This window comes from Bubalus kerabau, chromosome 4 (assembly GCF_029407905.1).
Source record: "Bubalus kerabau isolate K-KA32 ecotype Philippines breed swamp buffalo chromosome 4, PCC_UOA_SB_1v2, whole genome shotgun sequence".
Taxonomy (NCBI): domain Eukaryota; kingdom Metazoa; phylum Chordata; class Mammalia; order Artiodactyla; family Bovidae; genus Bubalus; species Bubalus kerabau.
Window position 1 is genome coordinate 143,406,132 of NC_073627.1, and position 19,796 is coordinate 143,425,927.

The 19,796-nt window shown below is 48.3% G+C and overlaps 1 protein-coding gene across 1 annotated transcript; it reads right to left on the reverse strand.

Annotated features, from left to right (window-relative positions):
- Positions 1–15,751: 15,751 nt before the first annotated feature.
- Positions 15,752–17,697, reverse strand: CCL19 (C-C motif chemokine ligand 19). The gene is made up of 4 exons (XM_055580297.1): positions 17,472–17,697; positions 16,393–16,519; positions 16,081–16,174; positions 15,752–15,990 (listed from the first exon to the last, which is right to left on the reverse strand). The coding sequence occupies exons 1-4, from the start codon at positions 17,530–17,532 to the stop codon at positions 15,964–15,966; spliced, it is 309 nt and encodes a 102-aa protein (XP_055436272.1). The 5' UTR covers positions 17,533–17,697; the 3' UTR covers positions 15,752–15,963.
- Positions 17,698–19,796: the final 2,099 nt, after the last annotated feature.

Consider the following 19,796-nt stretch of genomic DNA (forward strand, 5'->3'; position numbering starts at 1 on the left):
TTCTCAGGTTTCTCCTCACTCCTGCCTCTTCTCTGTGGTCCTAGGATTACTGCAGTGGGAAATATGGCACCCAGCTGGTCCCCTGGATTCCCTGAGGACAGTCACAAATAGCAGGTTAAGCCTGGAGAAGGTCTCCTCGCAGGTATCCCTAAGCCCATCACAGTGCCTACACATCTGTCGCCTGAGACATGTTCTTCTCTTGGCTGAGCAGGGCTAAAGCAAAGGTTCTTTGGAAGCAGGTCCAGCTCTCGGGGCCCTAGGACTCTACCTCCTGGTCCAGCCAGTACTGTCCCTCTCCCCAGCTATTTTCCTAGGCTCCAAGCTGAGCCTAGGCAGCAGAAGGAGCATAAGGGCGACTTGACTTAGAACACCCGCTCCTGCCGTGACTTCCCTATCCTCAGAATTGGGAGGGGATTTCTGAGAGAAGGGCTGGTCAATTCACAGAGACGCAAGAAAACTAGAGATGAGGATGGAGAGCAAGTGTTTCCCTAACCTGATCAGAGAGACCCAAGAGACAGACCAGAAGAGGAGACCTCTCAGGAGACACCAATTGTGGAGTGCCATTTTGTTTCCCATTCCCAGCCCTAGAGCATGTGATGTGACAAACCTAACCATGGACCCATTTTTGTCTTTCCATCATCCATCCATCCATCCATGTGTCTGTATGTCTTCCCATCTTTGTCTCTTTAATCTCCCATCTTGCCTTTCATCTATCTTTTCACATCTTCGTCTTCATTTATTCATCTGTATGTTTAAACACTGGAAGGACTGATGCTGAAACTGAAGCTCCAATACTTTGGCCACCTGATATGAAGAGCCAACTCATTGGAAAAGACCCTGATGCTGGTAAAGATTGAGGGCAGGAGGAGAAGAGGGTGACACAGGATGAGATGGTTGGATGGCATCACTGATTCAATGGACATGAGCTTGAGCAAACTCTAGGAGGTCGTGAAGGACAGAGAAGCCCGGTGTGCTGCAGTCCATGGGATCACAAAGAGTTGGACATGGCTTAGTGGCTGAACAGCAGCAACAATGTTTAACCATCAGCCATCTATTAGTACATTCATTCATCTATCAAGCTATGGTAATAATTAATGTTTTTGATACTTAAGTGCCATGCACCATGCTAAATGCTTTAAAATAATTTTCTCATGGCAGATCTCTGAAGTAGAATGCTGTGAGTGATATTTTTGTTCATGCAGACATTTTTCTATACTCCTTTTTCTGGCTTTAGAGAATTTCTCTCTCACTTCATGTGGTCCTGGTGGCTTTGTCAGTCATAGTGTCCTGCCCAGAGTACCTCATTGCCTGGCCACTGTAATATGTTGAAGAACTGAGTTTATGTCACAAGCACAGTTCAAAGCTTTGCATGAGATTTGATGTCAGGAGAAGGAGAGCCTGTATTTTGGATCACTTACTATTGCAGATTTAGACTTGAGGCTTTCGGTGGCCATATTTTCTGCTGCTAGAAGAGAACCTGTTTATAATAGAAATAAGGCCCCCGCATAAAAAGGATTAGAGAGAAGTCAGGTTAAAAGATGGAGATAACATCATTTGAATCCCTGGGTCCAACCAGGGCTGAAGTAGACTAAATCGTAATCTGTGATATGACATATTTAACTTTTTGCTTAAGCTATTTTAAGTTGGGTTTTGTCATTTTCAACAGAAAAAGCCCTGGATAATGATCATTGTATTATTATCCCCATTTTACAGATGAGGAACTAAGACCCAGAAAGATTAACTTGCCTAATGTTTCACTGCTTATAAATGGCAGAAAACTGGTGCCTATTTGGAGCCAAACTCTGATATACTACCTATATATGTCTGTCCATCTGTTTGTTCAGCCATCCATCTATTGATCTATCCCATCTATTTATTTATCTGGTCATCCTTCAATGCTAAGACACCCAAGGCAATAAGACTTGTTAACTCCCATTTGAGGCTGGGTTTGGATCAGAGGTTAGCAAACCTTTTTGATAAAGGTCTAGATAATAAATAAGGTTTGGCAGACCATACAGTCTCTGTAGCCCCAAAGTAGCCATAGACAATACATAAGTGATTAGGCATGACTATATTCCAATAAAGCTTTATTTACAAAAACAGGCAGCAGGCTGGCTGGGCCATAGCTTGCCAATCCCTGATCTGGATCAGTGGGGAAGATGCAAACATTCTGTCACTGTTGGGAACATGAATAAGGAATGGAAACCTATATCCCTTGCATTTGCCATTACTCATGTAGTGGAAACAACAGAATTTTTTACTCAAACTCTTGTATTTGAATCCAATTTTAGAACCCTGGACAGTCAAGGAAATGGGATCTGTAAAATGGGAATAATTTGTATCTTGTGAGGTAGTCCATGTGCCTGACTCACAGTGAGTGGGTGCTCAGTGGTGCTTAGGTCCATCCCCCTTTCTCATTTATCACCTCCCATGAATGACCAATATCAGAAGGCCTCTCTGTTTTGAGAGTATCTGGAATGCAGTAGGGTTAGTTTAGTCTGGCTTGCTGAGTTCAGGAGCTTCTAAGAATGAGCTTCAACTTCTAAGAATGAACTTTCATGCAAGTTATATAGATTAAGCTCTTGCACACTCCAAATTTCTTTTTAGTAGCTCTACCTCAACTATTAAAAAAATCGTTTTATTTATTTATCTATGTATGGCTGTGATGGGTCTTCCCTGCTGCATTGCTTTTTTCTAGTTGTGGCAAGTAGAGGCTACTCTTCCTTGTGGTGCACTGGCTTCTCATTGAGATGGCTCCTCTCCTTGCAGAGCGTAGGCTCTAGGTGCATGGGCTTCAGTAATTGTGGCATGTGGGCTCAGTAGTTGTGCCTCACGGGCTTAGTTGCCCCGTGACTTGTGGGATCTTTCCAGATCAGGGATCAAACCAGTGTCTCCTGTATTGGCAGGCAGACTCTTTACCACTGAGCCACCAGGGAAGCCCCTACCCCATCTCTTATCTGCACTATTCCAAAACTATTACCAGCCTGCCAGTGCCTAGCAAAATAGAAGGCTGTCTAGTCAACAGTCCCCATTAGGACTTCCCTAGTAGTCTAGTGGTTAAGAATCCACCTGCCAGTGCACGGGACACAGGTTCAATCCCCGGTCTGGGAAGATTCCACATGCCACAGGGCAGCTAAGCCCATGTGCTACAGCTACTGAGCCTGCACATCTAGAACCTGTGCTCTGCAACAAGAGAAGCCGCAGCAGTGGAAGCCTGAGCTCCACGACTAGAGAGTAGCCCCCACTCACCACAACTAGAGAAAGCCCATGGACAGCAAGGAAGACCCAGTGATGGCCAAAAATAAAATAAATAAATTAATTAAATAGAAATACCTTTTTTTATTACGTCCACAATTCAGGTTATTACCCTGTTCCCCCGGTAGCTTTTTAACTTTTTCCTTCCAAACAAATACCCTTCTCTAGGAGGAAAGATTATGTTCATGTGTGTTTCTGTGCCTGCTCCCATGACTGTGTGTGTGTAATAATGTATGTGTGTCCACATTGTGATTATGTACTTAAGTGTCTGTGGTGTGTCCTTGATAGATGTGAGTGGTTGTCTGTGTGACTGATTATGTGCCTGTATATGTGTGTGGGTATGGACATATGCATGTGGGTAAAGGTGTTCTCACCTGTGTGTTTATGTGTATGTGTGTGTTCTGTTTAATCCATCTATTGACCTCACATGGCCTGCAGAGGGCATCAGTGCATAGGGAAAGGGGATGTGAGGCTCCTGGCCTGAGTGCCAACCTCCTGGAGCCTGCAGAGGGCGTCTCGCGTACAGAGAAAATGGAATGTGTGGCTGGTGGAAGTGGGGCTCTAGCCTGAGGAGCCTGGGCCCTCTTTATGCCAGAAAGAAGCTGGAAATGAGCAAGAAATCAGATGACTCAGCTTCTGGAAGTCCCCGATCCTAGGAAGGGGTCTGCTTCACCGTCCCACCCTTATTCTCCAATCCCTCTATCCCTGTCCAGAGGGTCCCAGCCCAGCCTACAGGGCACAGGTGGCCCTTCAGTTCAAGTGTGGGTAGATGTTGCACAGGACTTCTGGAGGTGACGGTACATCAGAAGGGGAAGGGAGTCTTGAGCAATAGTGCACCCTCCTCCCTTAACTCCTGCCCTCGGGAGCTTCATGTAAAGCCCCTGCCAGGATTTCCTGAACACCCGTTCTCTTTCATTTTCTGCACTTTGGGCCACTCTGGGCCCTAGGGTTTCTCAGCTTGAACTGAGCTTTCTCAGGAGAAGTGCAGGAGACAAGGGTCTCTGAAATCAAGCAGAAGGTGGCCTGTGTGGCTGCTGATGAGCCTCAGGGTTGGGAGGACAGAGGGAAGGCAGGAGAGGTTATGCAGAGGAGGGACCTCCGCAGAGCCTTGAGGAAGGGTGAGGCAGGAGGGAGGACATTCCAGGCAGGATGAACAGCAAGCACAAAGGCTAAGAGGAGGGATGGAGTTTGTGATCCATCCTGATGTGGGTGAGTCAGGGGAGGGTGAGTGGTGTGAGAGGCTATGTATGTGGGGAATAATCCCTGGGGTACTTAGGGCACCTCCTGGTGGTGCCATGCCCAGTGGTCAAAGTTCATGGAGGACCCTGTGACCTTAATGAGGGAGGACCATCAGGGGTTAGTATCCTTTGGGTGTGAAAGTTTGGGTCTCTTAGCAGGTATAGGGACTTCCTAGCTGGCTCAGTTAAAGAATCTGCCTGCCAATGCAGGAGACATGGGTTCGATCCCTTGGTCAGGAAGATCCCCTGGAGTAGGAAATGGCAACCCACTCCAGTATTCTTGCCTGGAAAATTAAATGGACAGAGGAGTCTGGCAGGCTGTAGTCCATAGGGTAGCAAAGATTCAGACTTGACAGGGCGACTGAACACACACGCACACACACACACACACACAGAGCAGGCATAGAATGTCAACCAGCTGAAGTGGCAGTTGGAGATAAAGGGAATAAATCATGGAGGAAGTGTGGTAAACAGAATTTAAGATTCCTCCTTAATGGTGTGCAAGCCCTGTCTGATCTCCTCGCTTTGAGGGGATTAATCCTCTTGGCTTCTTGACCTGTGAATACAGTGGGATATCAATGATGTGGTTAGGTTATACTGTATGGCAACAGTGAACGGATTTTGCAGATATAACTAAGGACCCCAAATTAGTTACCTTTGAGTTAGTCAAAAGGAAGATTACCCTGCATGGGCCTGACCTAGTTAGGTGAGCCCTTAGGGAAAGTGTCCAGAGCCAAGAAATAAGCAGCAGCAGCAGAAGCTCTCACATTGCCCTTGAAGAAGCAAACTGCCATGTTGTAAAGAGGGCCATGGAACAGGGAATTGCAGGCAGTTCTAGGAATTCAGGGCTTCAGTCCTAAACCACAACTGTCAACACCCAGTGAATTTGGAAGAGGACTCAGAGTCCAAGAGGAGATGGCAGCCTGGCTGACACCTGAGATCAGCCTGATGAGACCCCGAGCAGAGGACCCAGTTGATCTGTACCTGACCGTTGGCCCACAGAAACTGTGAGACAGTACATTTGGACTGTTTGAAGCTGCTAAATATGTGGTGATTTGTTACACAGCAGTAGAAAACTAATATAAAAAAGAAATAATAAATTCTAGTTAAGTCCTAGGACTAGTTCCAGAACTACTGACTACAGCTTTTATTCATACTTCCTTCCTGGCTGTGAAATTCCCTATTTCTTTCAGTTCAGTTCAGTCGCTCAGTCGTGTCTGTCTCTTTGGGACCCCATGAATCGCAGCACGCCAGGCCTCCCTGTCCATCACCAACTCCTGGAGTTCACTCAGACTCATGTCCATCAAGTCAGTGATGCCATCCAGCCATCTCATCCTCTGTCGTCCCCTTCTCCTCCTGCCCCCAATCCCTCCCAGCATCTGAGTCTTTTCCAGTGAGTCAACTCTTCGCATGAGGTGGCCAAAGTACTGGAGTTTCAGCTTTAGCATCATTCCTTCCAAAGAAATCCCAGGGCTGATCTCCTTCAGAATGGACTGGTTGGATCTCCTTGCAGTCCAAGGGACTCTCAAGAGTCTTCTCCAACACCACAGTTCAAAAGCATCAATTCTTCGGCGCTCAGCCTTCTTCACAGTCCAACTCTCACATCCATACATGACCACAGGAAAAACCATAGCCTTGACTAGATGGACCTTTGTTGGCAAAGTAATGTCTCTGCTTTTGAATATGCTATCTAGGTTGGACATAACTTTCCTTCCAAGGAGTAAGCATCTTTTAATTTCATGGCTGCAGTCACCATCTATAGTGATTTTGGAGCCCCCCAAAATAAAGTCTGACACTGTTTCTACTGTTTCCCCATCTATTTGAAGTGATGGGACCAGATGCCATGATCTTCGTTTTCTGAATGTTGAGCTTTAAGCCAACTTTTTCACTCTCCACTTTCACCTTCATCAAGAGGCTTTTTAGTTCCTCTTCACTTTCTGCCATAAGGGTGGTGTCATCTGCATATCTGAGGTTATTGATATTTCTCCCGGCAATCTTGATTCCAGCTTGTGTTTCTTTCAGTCCAGCGTTTCTCATGATGTACTCTGCATATAAGTTAAATAAGCAGGGTGACAATATACAGCCTTGACAGACTCCTTTTCCTATTTGGAACCAGTCTGTTGTTCCATGTCCAGTTCTAATTGTTGCTTCCTGACCTGCATACAAATTTCTCAAGAGGCAGGTCAGGTGGTCTGGTATTCCCATCTCTTTCAGAATTTTCCACAGTTTATTGTGATCCACACAGTCAAAGGCTTTGGCATAGTCAATAAAGCAGAAATAGATATTTTTCTGGAACTCTCTTGCTTTTTCCATGATCCAGTGGATATTGGCAATTTGATCTCTGGTTCCTCTGCCTTTTCTAAAACCAGCTTGAACATCAGGAAGTTCACGGTTCACATATTGCCGAAGCCTGGCTTGGAGAATTTTGACCATTACTTTACTAGCATGTGAGATGCGTGCAATTGTGCGGTAGTTTGAGCATTCTTTGGCATTACCTTTCTTTGGGATTGGAATGAAAACTGACCTTTTCCAGTCCTGTGGCCACTGCTGAGTCTTCCAAATTTGCTGGCATATTGAGTGCAGCACTTTCACAGCATCATCCTTCAGGATTTGAAATAGCTCAACTGGAATTCCATCACCTCCACTAGCTTTGTTTGTAGTGATGCTTTCTAAGGCCCACTTGACTTCACATTCCAGGATGTCTGGCTCTAGGTCAGTGATCACACCATCGTGATTATCTGGGTTGTGAAGATCTTTTTTGTACAGTTCTTCTGTGTATTCTTGCCACCTCTTCTTGATATCTTCTGCTTCTGTTAGATCCATACCATTTCTGTCCTTTATCGAGCCCATCTTTGCATGAAATGTTCCCTTGGTATCTCTAATTTTCTTGAAGAGATCTCTAGTCTTTCCCATTCTGTTGTTTTCCTCTATTTCTTTTTTTTTTTTCCCTCTATTTCTTTGCATTGATCGCTGAGGAAGGCTTTCTTATCTCTTCTTGCTCTTCTTTGGAACTCTGCATTCAGATGCTTATATCTTTCCTTTTCTGCTTTGCTTTTCACTTTTCTTCTTTTCACAGCTATTTGTAAGGCCTCCCCAGACAGCCATTTTGCTTTTTTGCCTTTCTTTTCCATGGGGATGGTCTTGATCCCTGTCTCCTGTACAATGTCACGAACCTCATTCCATAGTTCATCAGGCACTCTATCTATCAGATCTAGGCCCTTAAATCTATTTCTCACTTCCACTGTATAATCATAAGGGATTTGATTTAAGTCATACCTGAATGGTGTAGTGGTTTTCCCTACTTTCTTCAGTTTAAGTCTGGATTTGGCAATAAGGAGTTCATGGTCTGAGCCACAGTCAGCTCCTGGTCTTGTTTTTGTTGACTGTATAGAGCTTCTCCATTGACTCCTATTTTCTTTCATCCCCCTTTATTCCATTCTTTTTTTAAAATGAGAGGTTTATTTAATTTATTTATCTGTTTCCTTATTTATTTACTCTATTTTTTGCTGTGCTGAGTCTTTGTTGCTGTGTGTAGACTTTCTCTAGTTGTGGCAAGTGGGGGCTTCTCTCTGGTTGACGTGCATGGGTTTCTCATGGTGGTGGCTTTTCTTGTTGTGGAGCACCGGCCCTAGGGACCATGGGCTCAGTAGTTGTGGTGTATGGGCTTAGTTGCCCCATGGCATGGGGAATCTTCCTGGAGCAGGGATTGAACTGGTGTACCCTTCATTGGCAGGTGGATTCTTTTATTTTTATTTTTGCCACTTTATTTTTTTAATTGAAGGATATTTGCTTTGCAGAATCTTGTGGTTTCCTGGCATACATCAACAAGAATCAGCCATAGGTACACTCATGTCCCCTCCCTCCTGAACCTCCTTTCCATCTCCCTCCCCATCCCACCCTTCTAGATGGTAGGTTGACCTTTTTTTTTTAATATAAATTTATTTATTTTAATTGGAGGCTAATTATTTTACAATATTGTATTGGTTTTGCCATATATCAACATGAATCCTCCATGGGTGTACACGTGTTCCCCATCCTGAACCCCCCTCCCAGTAGGTTGACTCTTAACCACTGAACCACCAGGGAAGTTCTATTCCATTCATGAATACAGGTTTTTGTGGTGATATTACTACCACTCACCAAGATTCTGGTTTGCTTCCCCTCCTGGCAATTGCTCCCTTGAAGTTGGGCATGGGTATATGACCCACTTTAGCTGGTGAAATGTGTGCAGAAATGGTGTGTGTCATTTGTGGATAGGAGCATTTGAGGAAGGGTTCCCCTTGCTGTCTTGCCTGGCTGGAGTCATCATGGAAACATGTGTTGATCTGAAAGAATCTGCCAAGGGATTGAAGCAGCCTGGAATGTTGAGCCGAGCCACCACATGGAGCACAGCTGTGCTAGAGATCGCCTAGACCCACCACAGGCCTCGTATGTAGGTGGAATAGAATTTTGTTGTGTTCAGTCACTCAGATTTAGATGTCATTTGTTATTGCAGTATCACCCAGCCTATCCCGGCCAATCAGGTGTGCTGCTGGTGATCACCACATGTTGTAGAATAGGGAGATGATATTACAACAAGACTAGAGGAGGGGTGGATGTCATTCTGAGTTCTTGGATTTAGATTTGGCTTTTGCTGTAGGATGAATTATGTCCTGTGACCCCAAGAATTCATATGTTGAAACCCTAAGCCTCAATGTGATGGTGTCTAGAGAGAGGGTCTTTTAAGGAGTAATTTAGGTTAAATGGAATCATAAGGGTAGGGCTGTAGTCTTATAGGACTGTGGTCTTCAAAGAAGAGGAGGAAAGAGAGAGATCTCTGCCCTGTGATGACATAGTAAGAAGGTGGGCATTGCACGCCAGGAAGAGAGCTCCCAAGAGAAACCTACCATGCTGGCACCTTGATATTGAATGTCTAACCTCCAAAATGGTGAGAGAATAAATGTTATTTAAGCCATTCAATCCATGGTATTTTATTATGGCAGCCCAAGCTAAGACAGATGTGGCAATTGCCAAGGCTCTGAAGAGTCTATCTTTGGGGATGAGTGAATCTTTTTGGTTGTATAGACAAAAGTGATCTTACATTAGATGATAGCCTTAAAATGTTAAGTCTAGGGTTTGGGGAAGAAGGATGCATGTTGTTGTTGGAAAGCCATAGGATGACCTATCGAGATATTTATCTTTTTTTTTTTTTTTTCCACTGCCCACAATTTTAACCCCTTTGTATGTTTAAGGGATTTCCTATTATATTAGTGTCAGTTATCAATAGAGCTTATCTTTCATTGTAGAATCCCCAAAAGATTACATTAGGCTCCCTGAAGCCCAAGATAGTGTGTCTTGCTGGCTGCTGTACCACTAGCACCTAGAGCAGTGCCTGGTATGAATAAATATTCTGAGTTCCAGACAGTGATGTGGCATCACTTTAGACACAAGGGTTCACCAGGGCTGGGGCTCTATGTAATGGCAGCCTTTAAATCACTGGGGACCCTGCATTAACAGATACTCTGACCCTAAGGGGACTCATTGGTCCCCTTAGGGCTGCCATGCCAGGAGGCGCCATTTACATGGGCTACATGGAAAAATGGTGTCCTTGTAGCGGTACATTGCTGCCGTCCTGCCTGACAGGCTGGGGTATTTCTGACAGGCTTAGTATTTCCCAAGAGGAATGGTGTCCTGATAGTAACGAGGGGACCTTGACATGAATGGAGATCTTGTCAGCAATGGGGACACCAATATGTATGGGATGTCCTGCCAGGATACCTTAATTGATGAAGGGCTATACAGTGTTGGGCCCCTACAGGTAGGAAGGGGTGCCTTCCTCTTGGGGGAGGATCCTTGAAATCATGGTCTGACAGGTATGAGGTTGGCAAGGTGATAGAGGTTTTGATGGTGATGGGTCCAGATTTCCAGTGAGTGTGATTCTGAGATCCAGAACTGTGGGGAGGTGGGGTGGGGTGGGTCCTGTTATCTGGCAGGGCAGTGTTGAAGCTTCTAGGGTTATAGCCATCCTACTTTGGCTGGACTACTTTGCAGGGCAGCCCACATCTTCTGCTTCCCCTTTGAGCCATGGAAGATTCAACGGTCCTAGGGATGGAAGTAGGGTGGGAGGTCTGACTTCCCCATCCACTCTGATCCTCAGACTCTACACTCACCCTTGTCCTCCTCCCCATCCTGCCCATGCCTGGCCCTTCAGGAGATGGAAGTAGCTGTCAGAGTGGCTCCTTCAGGAGTCTGATCCCACCCTTGCAGCCCCAGATGCTCTGCCCTGCAGGGGTTCCAGCCAGACTGGATCAGAGGCCCCCAAGAGGCCTACTCCTTCCAGAAGTCCTGCCTACCAAACCCCTAGACAGGCTCCTATCCCTGCCCTCTGGGTCCCAGCCCTGCCTTCCATTCCCCCTTTCATTTCAATGTTACCAGGTCCCGGCCTCTGCTACTCCCCTGGGAATGGAGGTAAGAAGATAGGCACAGTTGTAGCCTAAGCGCCTTCTCCACTCTCCACTCTTGGGAAAACTGAGGCCTGAGCAGACCTGGAGAACCTGTGCCCACTTTCTCCTGGATGCTCAGGGGAGGCAGGCTCCCCTTCTGCTGGAGAGGTCAGCCCAGGAGGCCTCCAAGGGGCATGTCTGTGTCTGAGCTCTAGCACTGGGATCTTGCCCAAGGTCTCCAGCTTATTCTGTCCTTTTTAAAATAAAATATTTATTTATTTGGCTGTGCCAAGTCTTAGTTGCAGCACCCAGGATCTTTAGTTGTGACCTGCAAACTCAGTTGCGGCATGTGGAATCTAGTTCCCTGATTAGGGATCAAACCTGGGCCCCCTGCATTGGGGTCATGGAGTCTTAGCCACAGGACCAGCTACTTCTTTTGTGTTTTCCCAGCTTTTCTTAGGAAACCAAGCCTTTACACCCAATCTGGCCATCCCAGCTGACAGCCCTCAGCTCAAGTGCTACCCGCCAGGCAGACTTGGACTGCAGTCTCAGCTTTACTACTCACTAGTCGAGTGGACTCGAGAGCTCATTCTACCTCTCTGTGCCTCAGTCTCCTCATATATAGAATGGGATGAGTGATCTCACCTCATAGGGTTGTTTGAAGATGCAGTGATAATATACATAAAGGACTCAGCATGGAGTCTGGCCCAAAGCCAGCCCTCAAAGCAGTGGCTCTCGTGTTCTCTGAAGGCCCCTTCCTCAGACCTGCCCCTGCTGTATTATTGTCCATTTTTTACTTAGGAGGTGGGTCACCTCAGTGAGGTGTTATGTGTGGTAGCTAAGAGTACAGATTCTGGAGCTGAACTGCCCAGCTGGGATCCCCCAGCTCTGCCCCTTTACTGGCTGTGCAGCGTGGATAAGTTACTTAACCTCAGCAACTCAGTTCCCTCAGCTACAACTTAAGAATGATACCAGCACTTGAAGAGCAGTGTCCAGTATTTAGTAAGCACTGGGGGTGGTTTAGCTAGTACTACCAAGCCAAGTCCTCCCACATGGACAAAGAAAGTCTCAGGGACCATCAAGAAAGTTCTCTGACCAGAAAAGTGCCTGCTTATTACAGCAGAGAGGCTCTTGGAGGAAACTCCCCACTTGGGAGTCTTGCTCTCCAATGAAGTTCTCATTTCCAAGGTTTTCTGTCTGTTTCTGAGTTTCCCGGATGCCAGAGAAGGGGTTATGTGGTAGGGGCTTGCCGAGAAATTGAACACGAGATGTTGAAAATCTGATCAAAACCGTATGGAGCTGGCTCTGAGCAAACACTTAGCCATGTAACAGAGACAGCCCTGCTGTCTGGAGAACTGGATGTGCTCCAGGTGTGAGTGGTGGTGGGGTAATCGTGGGAAAGGGTCAAGTTTAATTCCATTGTTTGATAATCATTTGTGCACTAGGCCTTGTTCTTGCCAGGCTCTGGGCAGGACAATGTTGGCAATGGAGATGGACAGGCCCAGTCCTCTTCACTGGCAACTGTTTCATGGAGGTTTTTTTTTTTTTTTTTGGCTGTTCTCAGCTTGTGTGGTCTGAGTTCTCCGATCAGGGATTGAACTGGGGTTCCAGCAGTGAAAGAGCCAAGTTCTAAGCCCTGGACTGCCAGGGAATTCCCCTGTGGACAGGAAGCTTTTTGTCCACCATATTTACCATTTGTTTGTGTTGTTCGGTTGCTCAGTTGTGTCTGACTCTTGGCGAGCCCATGGACTGCAGCACACCAGGCTCCCTTGTCCTTCACTGTCTCCTGGAGTTTGCCCAAACTCATGTCCATTGAGTTGATGATGCCATCCAACCATCTCATCCTCTGTTGCCCTCTTCTCCTCCTGCCCTCAGTCTTTCCCAGCATCAGATTCTTTCCCATACCGTTCACCTCCATATTCACTACGGAGGTGGATAAAAAGGCTGGGAGCTCCTTGAGCAAGGATATCATGTCCCTTTAGGGAGATGTAAGCTGCTGGGACCATAGGCCTTCAGGTAGGGAGCTGCCACTCAGTTGCTGGCCTTAAACCCATAGCAAGTATCATGTGCCTAAAAGAGGAAGGTATCCACTTAGAGGCAGGCAGCAGGCTCCCATATCCTGGTAAGGGAGCTAGAAGTCCACCCCATCCCTCAGAGAGAGACCTGGCAGCTTCTTCGCTGTCATGCAGGCAGGTCGGCAGCTGGCCCTTCAGAACTTTGGGAGAAATAAAGTCTCAGCATTTGTCAGTGAATCATAGCAAAACAAGACAGGTATTGAAATCAGATGCTGAGAATTTTGAAGTGGATCTGGACAAGTCACAGACTGCTGGGCTAAGCCCTCCTCTGTCTGTCAGGGAGATAAGGGAAGAAGCCCCAGTGCCCAGGAGGGTTGGTAGCTAGGAGTGGGGAAAAGAGGGAGGGAGAAAGCCAGGAGGGAGGGCACTGGCTGGAGGAGAGCTGGGAGGGCTTGGGCTTCCTGGAAATTCTTCCCCCTCCAGGTCTCCAGGGTCCAGCAGGGGGCTGTTCAAGCCACTTCACCAGCTCCTGGATCGGTTTCTCTCTTCCTGAACCTCAGCTTCATTCCTAGAGGGTGGTCCCTGGGTCCCCAGGGAAATGGGGACCTTTCTGAATGTGCATGACTTTGGGGGAGCCTGTGTGAGTGTTGGGAGGATGGGTTAGTCTAAGACTCAAATAGTCAGGAATTAAGTCTTTTCCGGAGTGACTCTTAAAAATTCAGCACCCTCTCCTGCTGCCCACACATGACAGATGTGGGGAGGAAGGCCTTGGAGGCCTTGGAGGGGGCAGTGCAGGAAAGGACTTGCCTGGATTTGCACAGTGAGGGGTAGAAACAGGACTGGGGAGTTGTGACCTGTTCCTGTGTCCCCTCCCCTGACAGTGGCAGTATCAGGGAGGTGGTGTGTTTGGGGGGGCTCTGTCCTGGTAATACCTCCTCAGGACTCCTACCCTCACCTTCTCTACTCCATCTGTTTATTTTCTCAAGCCTCCAGAAGGAGAGTTTGTATCTGCCCCAGTGGCAGACTGAACTCCGCTTTGCTTCACTGGGAACTGAGGATGTGTGGGGATGTGCCTGGCTCCCACCTGTGTTTGTCCTCTGTCTGCTGTGGTGCAGGACCCAGGTCCAAAGGGATCTCTGGGGCTTCATGGTTGGCTGACTTAATGGATGGGTTAATGGATGGGTGAGTTGGCGGGGAACGAGTGGGTAGATGGGTGGAGTTCTAATGGATGCAGAGACAGCTAGATGGATGGCTGCATGGATGCATGAATGGATGGGTAGTTTCCCACAGGTAGCAGAGCCAAGTTTCCTGGCTATATCAGTTGTTCTTACAGACTATCCCTTTCCCACCCACTCCTGTGTCTCCGAGGTTTTTTCAGGTTTTGAACGCCCACTCTTAGGAGCGGAGGTGAGAAAGAAGCTTCTGTGCTGTCAGTCCAGTGAGGAGGGCTGGCACAACCCCCTCACCTCTGCTTCCCTCCCCTGTCTGCCCAGGCCTGCCCAGGTGTGACCAGATGAGGTATATGGTATGGTGGTGGCCTCTGTTCCTAGATGAGGATGCTCAGTGTGGTGTACTAGCTGTCATTCCCAACCCCAAGAGCACAGACTTACAGCTTCCTGCCAGACAAGCCCTTAGGGGCCAAAGTCGGGAGACCAGCCAGCCTCCCCAGGGGACTTCCTGAGCATGAGGAGGTCATTCCTCCCAGAGAAGCCTTGTGGGATGTTCCACGAGTCAAGGGATTTCATCTCCCAGAGCTGAGACTCCTTCCCCGTGACTCCACTGGTCTCAGTCCCTGGAGCCCATGTGGCTATGAAGTGGTGGTGGGTGCCCTCAAGCTGAATCTTCCCAGTTCTGTGGCTGCTCCTTTTTCTTCCCTCTCCCACTCTGACCTCTGACTCCTAGGTCTGCCTGTTAGTATCCCTGAGAAGCAGGGCCCCAGTATTGCCACATGGACACAGTTGGGGCTGGAACTGGGTTAGACTGAGTGGGTGACGGAGGAGGCTGGTTGGGAGGTGAGATTCTATCTGGACAGATGGGCCCTCACCCCTGGCTGCTGAGCCTTTTCTTACATATTTATCTGTTCTCCAGACAAATATTTATTGACTGATTACCTTGTGCCAAGCAGTGTGCTAGACACCAGGGAGACAATGGAAACCAAAATAGATGTGATCCCTGTTCAGGAAGGCTGACAACTAGCAATTATAACTCAGCATCTTGAGTGCTGCAAGAGGAGAGGAGCAGAGGGCCCTGGGAGCTTGGGAGGAAGGAAGGCTTCCTAACCTTGTGTGGAGGAGTCAAGGAAGGCTTCCTGGAGGAGGAGTCATCCAGACCCAGATGGGAAGCCAGGCAGGCAGAAGACAGAGGAGTGTTCCAGAGAGTGGGAATGGTGTGGGTGGATGGGTCCTCCCCCCCAACCCCCCCAACCTCCAGCAATAGAGTTGGGCCCCTGCCCTTACCCTAGCCATGAGAGCTGGTTCCCAACCACTCCCTTCCCTGCCCTCAGCAACACCAGATCCCTGAGAGACCTGGATGCTTGAGCACTTGTCCTGGAGAGCAAAGACTCGGAGGCCTGAGAGAGTTTTGGGTCGTTCAGGGAACCGACACAGGTTTAGTGTTGCTGAGCCTTGGAGTATGACAGGGCTGTGAGGAGAGAGGAGGTGGGGCCTGATCCTGGGAGCTTATCCTGAGAACACAGGGTGTTAGGTAGAACTTGCTCAGGCTGCAGAGTGGAAACTAATCCTACTGTTCTGTCTCCCCTTTCCTATCACTGTCCTCCCTGACAGGCAGAAAACACATGGCAGACAGACAGACTCGTGGGGACCAGCTGGGCTTTATTGGAAACATTGCAATCTTCACCACACATCCTTGCTCACACTCACACTCACACTCACAATGACACTCCTGCCCTGCTGCAGCCAGGCCAGGTCTGATGCAGGAGGGCAGGGGGCCTGGTCTCTCCCTTCTGGTCCTTGGTTCCCCAGGGCTTCAGTGATTCACATTCTGTCTCCGGAACACAGTGCTCTCTCTGGGCTGTCATAGGGTAACTGCTGGAACACTTCTCTGGGGGAGGAAAGAGAGGCAAGGTCACGGACTGAGGTCTTGGGCAGGGGCTTGGAGGGAGGAGGCAGGGCTAGGAAGGGTCAGGCTTGCCCTGGCAGAGTTCTTCTTCAGTCTCCGGATGATGCGGCCCACCCATGGCTGGTCTGGGGGTGCACAGAGCTCGTGGCCTCTCTGCGTGGTGAACCTGGAAACAAAGGTCAGAGGTCAGAGAAAACAGAGCCCTGGAACCCAGTTTCCCAGCAGGCCTGGGCAACGACTGGGGACCACATCTGGGAACCTATTTCAGGGACTTCCTTGCAGGGGTTTAGCTTGGCAAGGAGACGAGAGATAAGGAGGTGAGGGTGGATTTCACCAGGGGCAGATGGGGGAGGTGAGGCCAGACAGGCTCCTCCTAAAACTCACACAACGGCAGGCAGCCTGCAGCCATCCTTGAGGAGCAGGTAGCGGTAGGCTCGCACCAGGAATACAGGGATGGGGCGCTGGGTCACAGACAGGCAGCAGTCTTCAGCGTCGTTGGCACCTCCCAGAGCTAGGGTGGGATTAGTGTCAAGATACAGGGATCCTGAGGAGGGGAGGTCATAGCCCTCACTGGTGTTAAGGCAGATGCTGCCACATCTGTCTGGGTGTGGCAGCAGCTAGACCACATTAATCCTCATCCAGTATGAGCCAAATGGCCCTGCATGTTAAGCTGCTTCAGTCATGTTTGACTCTTTGCAAACCCATGGACTGTAGCCCACCAGGCTCCTCTGTCAGTAGAATTTTCCCGGCAAGAGTACTGGAGTGGGTTGCCATGCCCTTCTTCAGGGGATCTTCCTGACCCAGGGATCAAACCCATGTCTCTTACGTCTCCTACATTGGCAGGTGGGTTCTTTACCACTAGCGCCACCTGTGGTTGCTAAATAAATTGAAGCGCTATTTGCCAACGACTGCTGTTCTGAGCCCCACAGATGACTTTCTGCTACCTGGATCACCCCAACTTCTTCTCTCCCAAGTCCTTTTAACTTCCCCACAGGAAGTTAAGATGGAGAATTCATGCTGGTCACCATGTCCGTGGAGGGATGAATGTGGAGTGGGGAGCAGGCTGGGGGTAGGGTTGCAGCAGGAAGCTGACATTAGTAGAATTTAGGAATTGTCAAAATTTTTGATCATTTAGCCCTGGCTCAGTGTCTCCCATTCTCCCCACCTTAAGCAAATATAGACTGTTCTCTCCTGCCTGGGAATCTGAGGCAGCAGGCAATAGAGCCTGCAGAGAGAGAGGGAATCGTATACACCAAGAGACAGACACACACTGGAATTTGGGGGCTCAGGTACACTCCCACTCACAGGCACAGGGAGCCGCCAGGTTCACTGAAACATGCAACCCTGACTCACAGGGTCCCTCACATGCAGTGGCAAGCAGTCTGAGCTCTAGACGTCCCGCTCCTTGCCGCCACCAACCCCGCCCCCGCCCCCGCCCCTGCCATGCTTTCCCTCACTCTTACCAGGGGAGACCCAGAGGATCAGCAGGCTGACGGCCAGCAGTGAGGCTGTCTGGAATGCCATGGAGAGTGAGCGGAAGGCTGACTGCTGGCGAGCTGTGAGCTAGTGAACTGGGCAGAGTCCCTGTGAAGTCAAGGCTCAGCTGGCAAGTGCAGGGTGTGAAGGGATCTGGGAACGTGAGTGTGGCAGCCAGAGGAAGCTGGGGCCTCCCTCTATTTATGGCCTGGAACTTTCACTTTCCCCACTCAGAAATCCCCTCCAAGTCCCAGTCTGTGGATTCCCCTCTGGCCCCTTCTGTCTAATGGAACCTGACCCTGCCCCCCTTCCTCTCTCTGTTTTCCTTGGCTTCAGCTCTAAGAACCTAGTAAGCAGGCTGTAGTCTGGCTGAGAGCAGGGGACCTTGTGCTGTCAGCTCAAGAGAGAGAGAGAGAGAGAGAGTTCACATTGTCACCTCTCCGGTGGCATTTGCATCATCAGCCACTGGATTGGCCTCCAGAAGTGATGCTTAGTTTCAAGGCACCAGAGTGAGGAGGCATGCCCCCTTCCTTGGGTTCATGCCTTTTCCACTCTTTTCTCTGTGGTTCTTGTCTCTGGTGCTGGTGGTGGTACAGAAACCCCCCTGGTGCCTTCAAAACAACCATGGAGCCGGGAGAGCCTCCCCAGGTCATCACAGTGCCTGCCCATCCATCATCTAGGAACCCGTCTCTCCCTTGGGACAAGAGAGTTGAGAAGGAATGTTCCTTGGAAGGAGGCCCAGCACCCATTCCCACATCTCAGGCCCCTGGGATTCGACCTCCTGACTCAGCAAGCACTGCCCCTTGCTCTAGTTACCATTTTCATGTGCTCAACACCTGGGTCAACAGAACAGCTGGACAGAGCCTGGCCTGGCAGAGCCCCCTTCAGCTTTCCCTTCCTCTGGCTCCTGGGAACCAAGAGGGGATTTTTAAGGAGAGGGGGGTGGCCAGCTCATATTCACACAAATCCCCAAATTTCAAGGAATAGACTGATGAGGAACGGGACAAGTGATTTCCCATCCTTAGGAAAGAGACCAGAGATAGACCAGAAAAGAAGGCATCAAAAGAGAAGTTAATATGTGGGACACCCATTCAACCATCCTTACCCAAGTCCTGGACTCTCTTTTGGATGGGGGAGTGTTTCCCTCACAAGTTTCTGACTTATTTTTCTTCCTACACTTGATCTTAGCCAAAAGGCTGCAAAGCGATCTTATTTTTCTTTTTATCCATTAATAATAAAGTAGTAATAGTATTTCTGATTGTTTACTGTATGCTAGATTTTGTACCGAGGAGCTTACCACTATTACCTTGCTTAACTTTCCCAACAAAACTAGGAAGTAGCTATGTTATCATATTATTATCGCCTTTAAAAACACATAAAGAATGAGGCTCAGAACACAAGGTAACAAGGCAAGTCAGTGTCTTGAACCAGATATCTTTAAGATTTACACTCTTAAAAAATTATTTATGTTTATTTTTCATTGCACTGGGTCTTCATTGCACACATGCTCTCTCTAATGTGGTGCGTGGGGGTTTACTCTTCGCTGTAGTGTGTGAGCTTCTCGTTGCAGCAGCTTCTTGCATTGTGGAGCACAGGTTCTTCAGTAGTTGTGGCACACGGGCTTAGTTGCTCCACGGCACGTGCAGTCTTCCTGGATCAGGGATTGAACCTGTGTCTCCTGCATTGGCAGGTGGATTCTTATCTGCTGTACCACCAGGGAAATCCCAGATTTATGCGCTCTTTCTTTTTTTTTTTTTTAATTAATTTATTATTTATTTGGCTGTGCTGGGGTTTTAGTGGTGGCACCCAGGAATCTTCAATCTTCACTATGGCTCGGGGGATCGTGGCATATGAGATCTAGTTCCCTGGCCAGGGATCGAACTTGGGCCCCCTGGCATGGGGAGCATAGAGCCTTTGCCTCTGGACCACCAGGGAAGTCCCAAGATTTACACTTTTTCCTTCCACCCCACACTGTCTACCATTGATCACAGAGCAGCACAGGGGAGTGAAGCTCTATAGCTTGCATGCCTAGGTTGGGATTTAGATTCCATTACTTGCCAGCTGTGTGACCATGTGAAAAGTATCTAGTTTCTGTGTCTTAGCATCCTCATCTGTAAAACAGGAATCCTTCTTAGGATTAAATGAGGTAGTCTGAGCAAAACCTTTAGTTAAGAGGCTGATACACAAGAAACACTCAATATTAACCATTATTATTATTCTATCCTTTTACTCATATATCTGTTGATTCATCTATCTATCCATTTTTCCGTGGATCCTTATGGTAGTTCTGATAATTCTCTGTTGTCTCACCC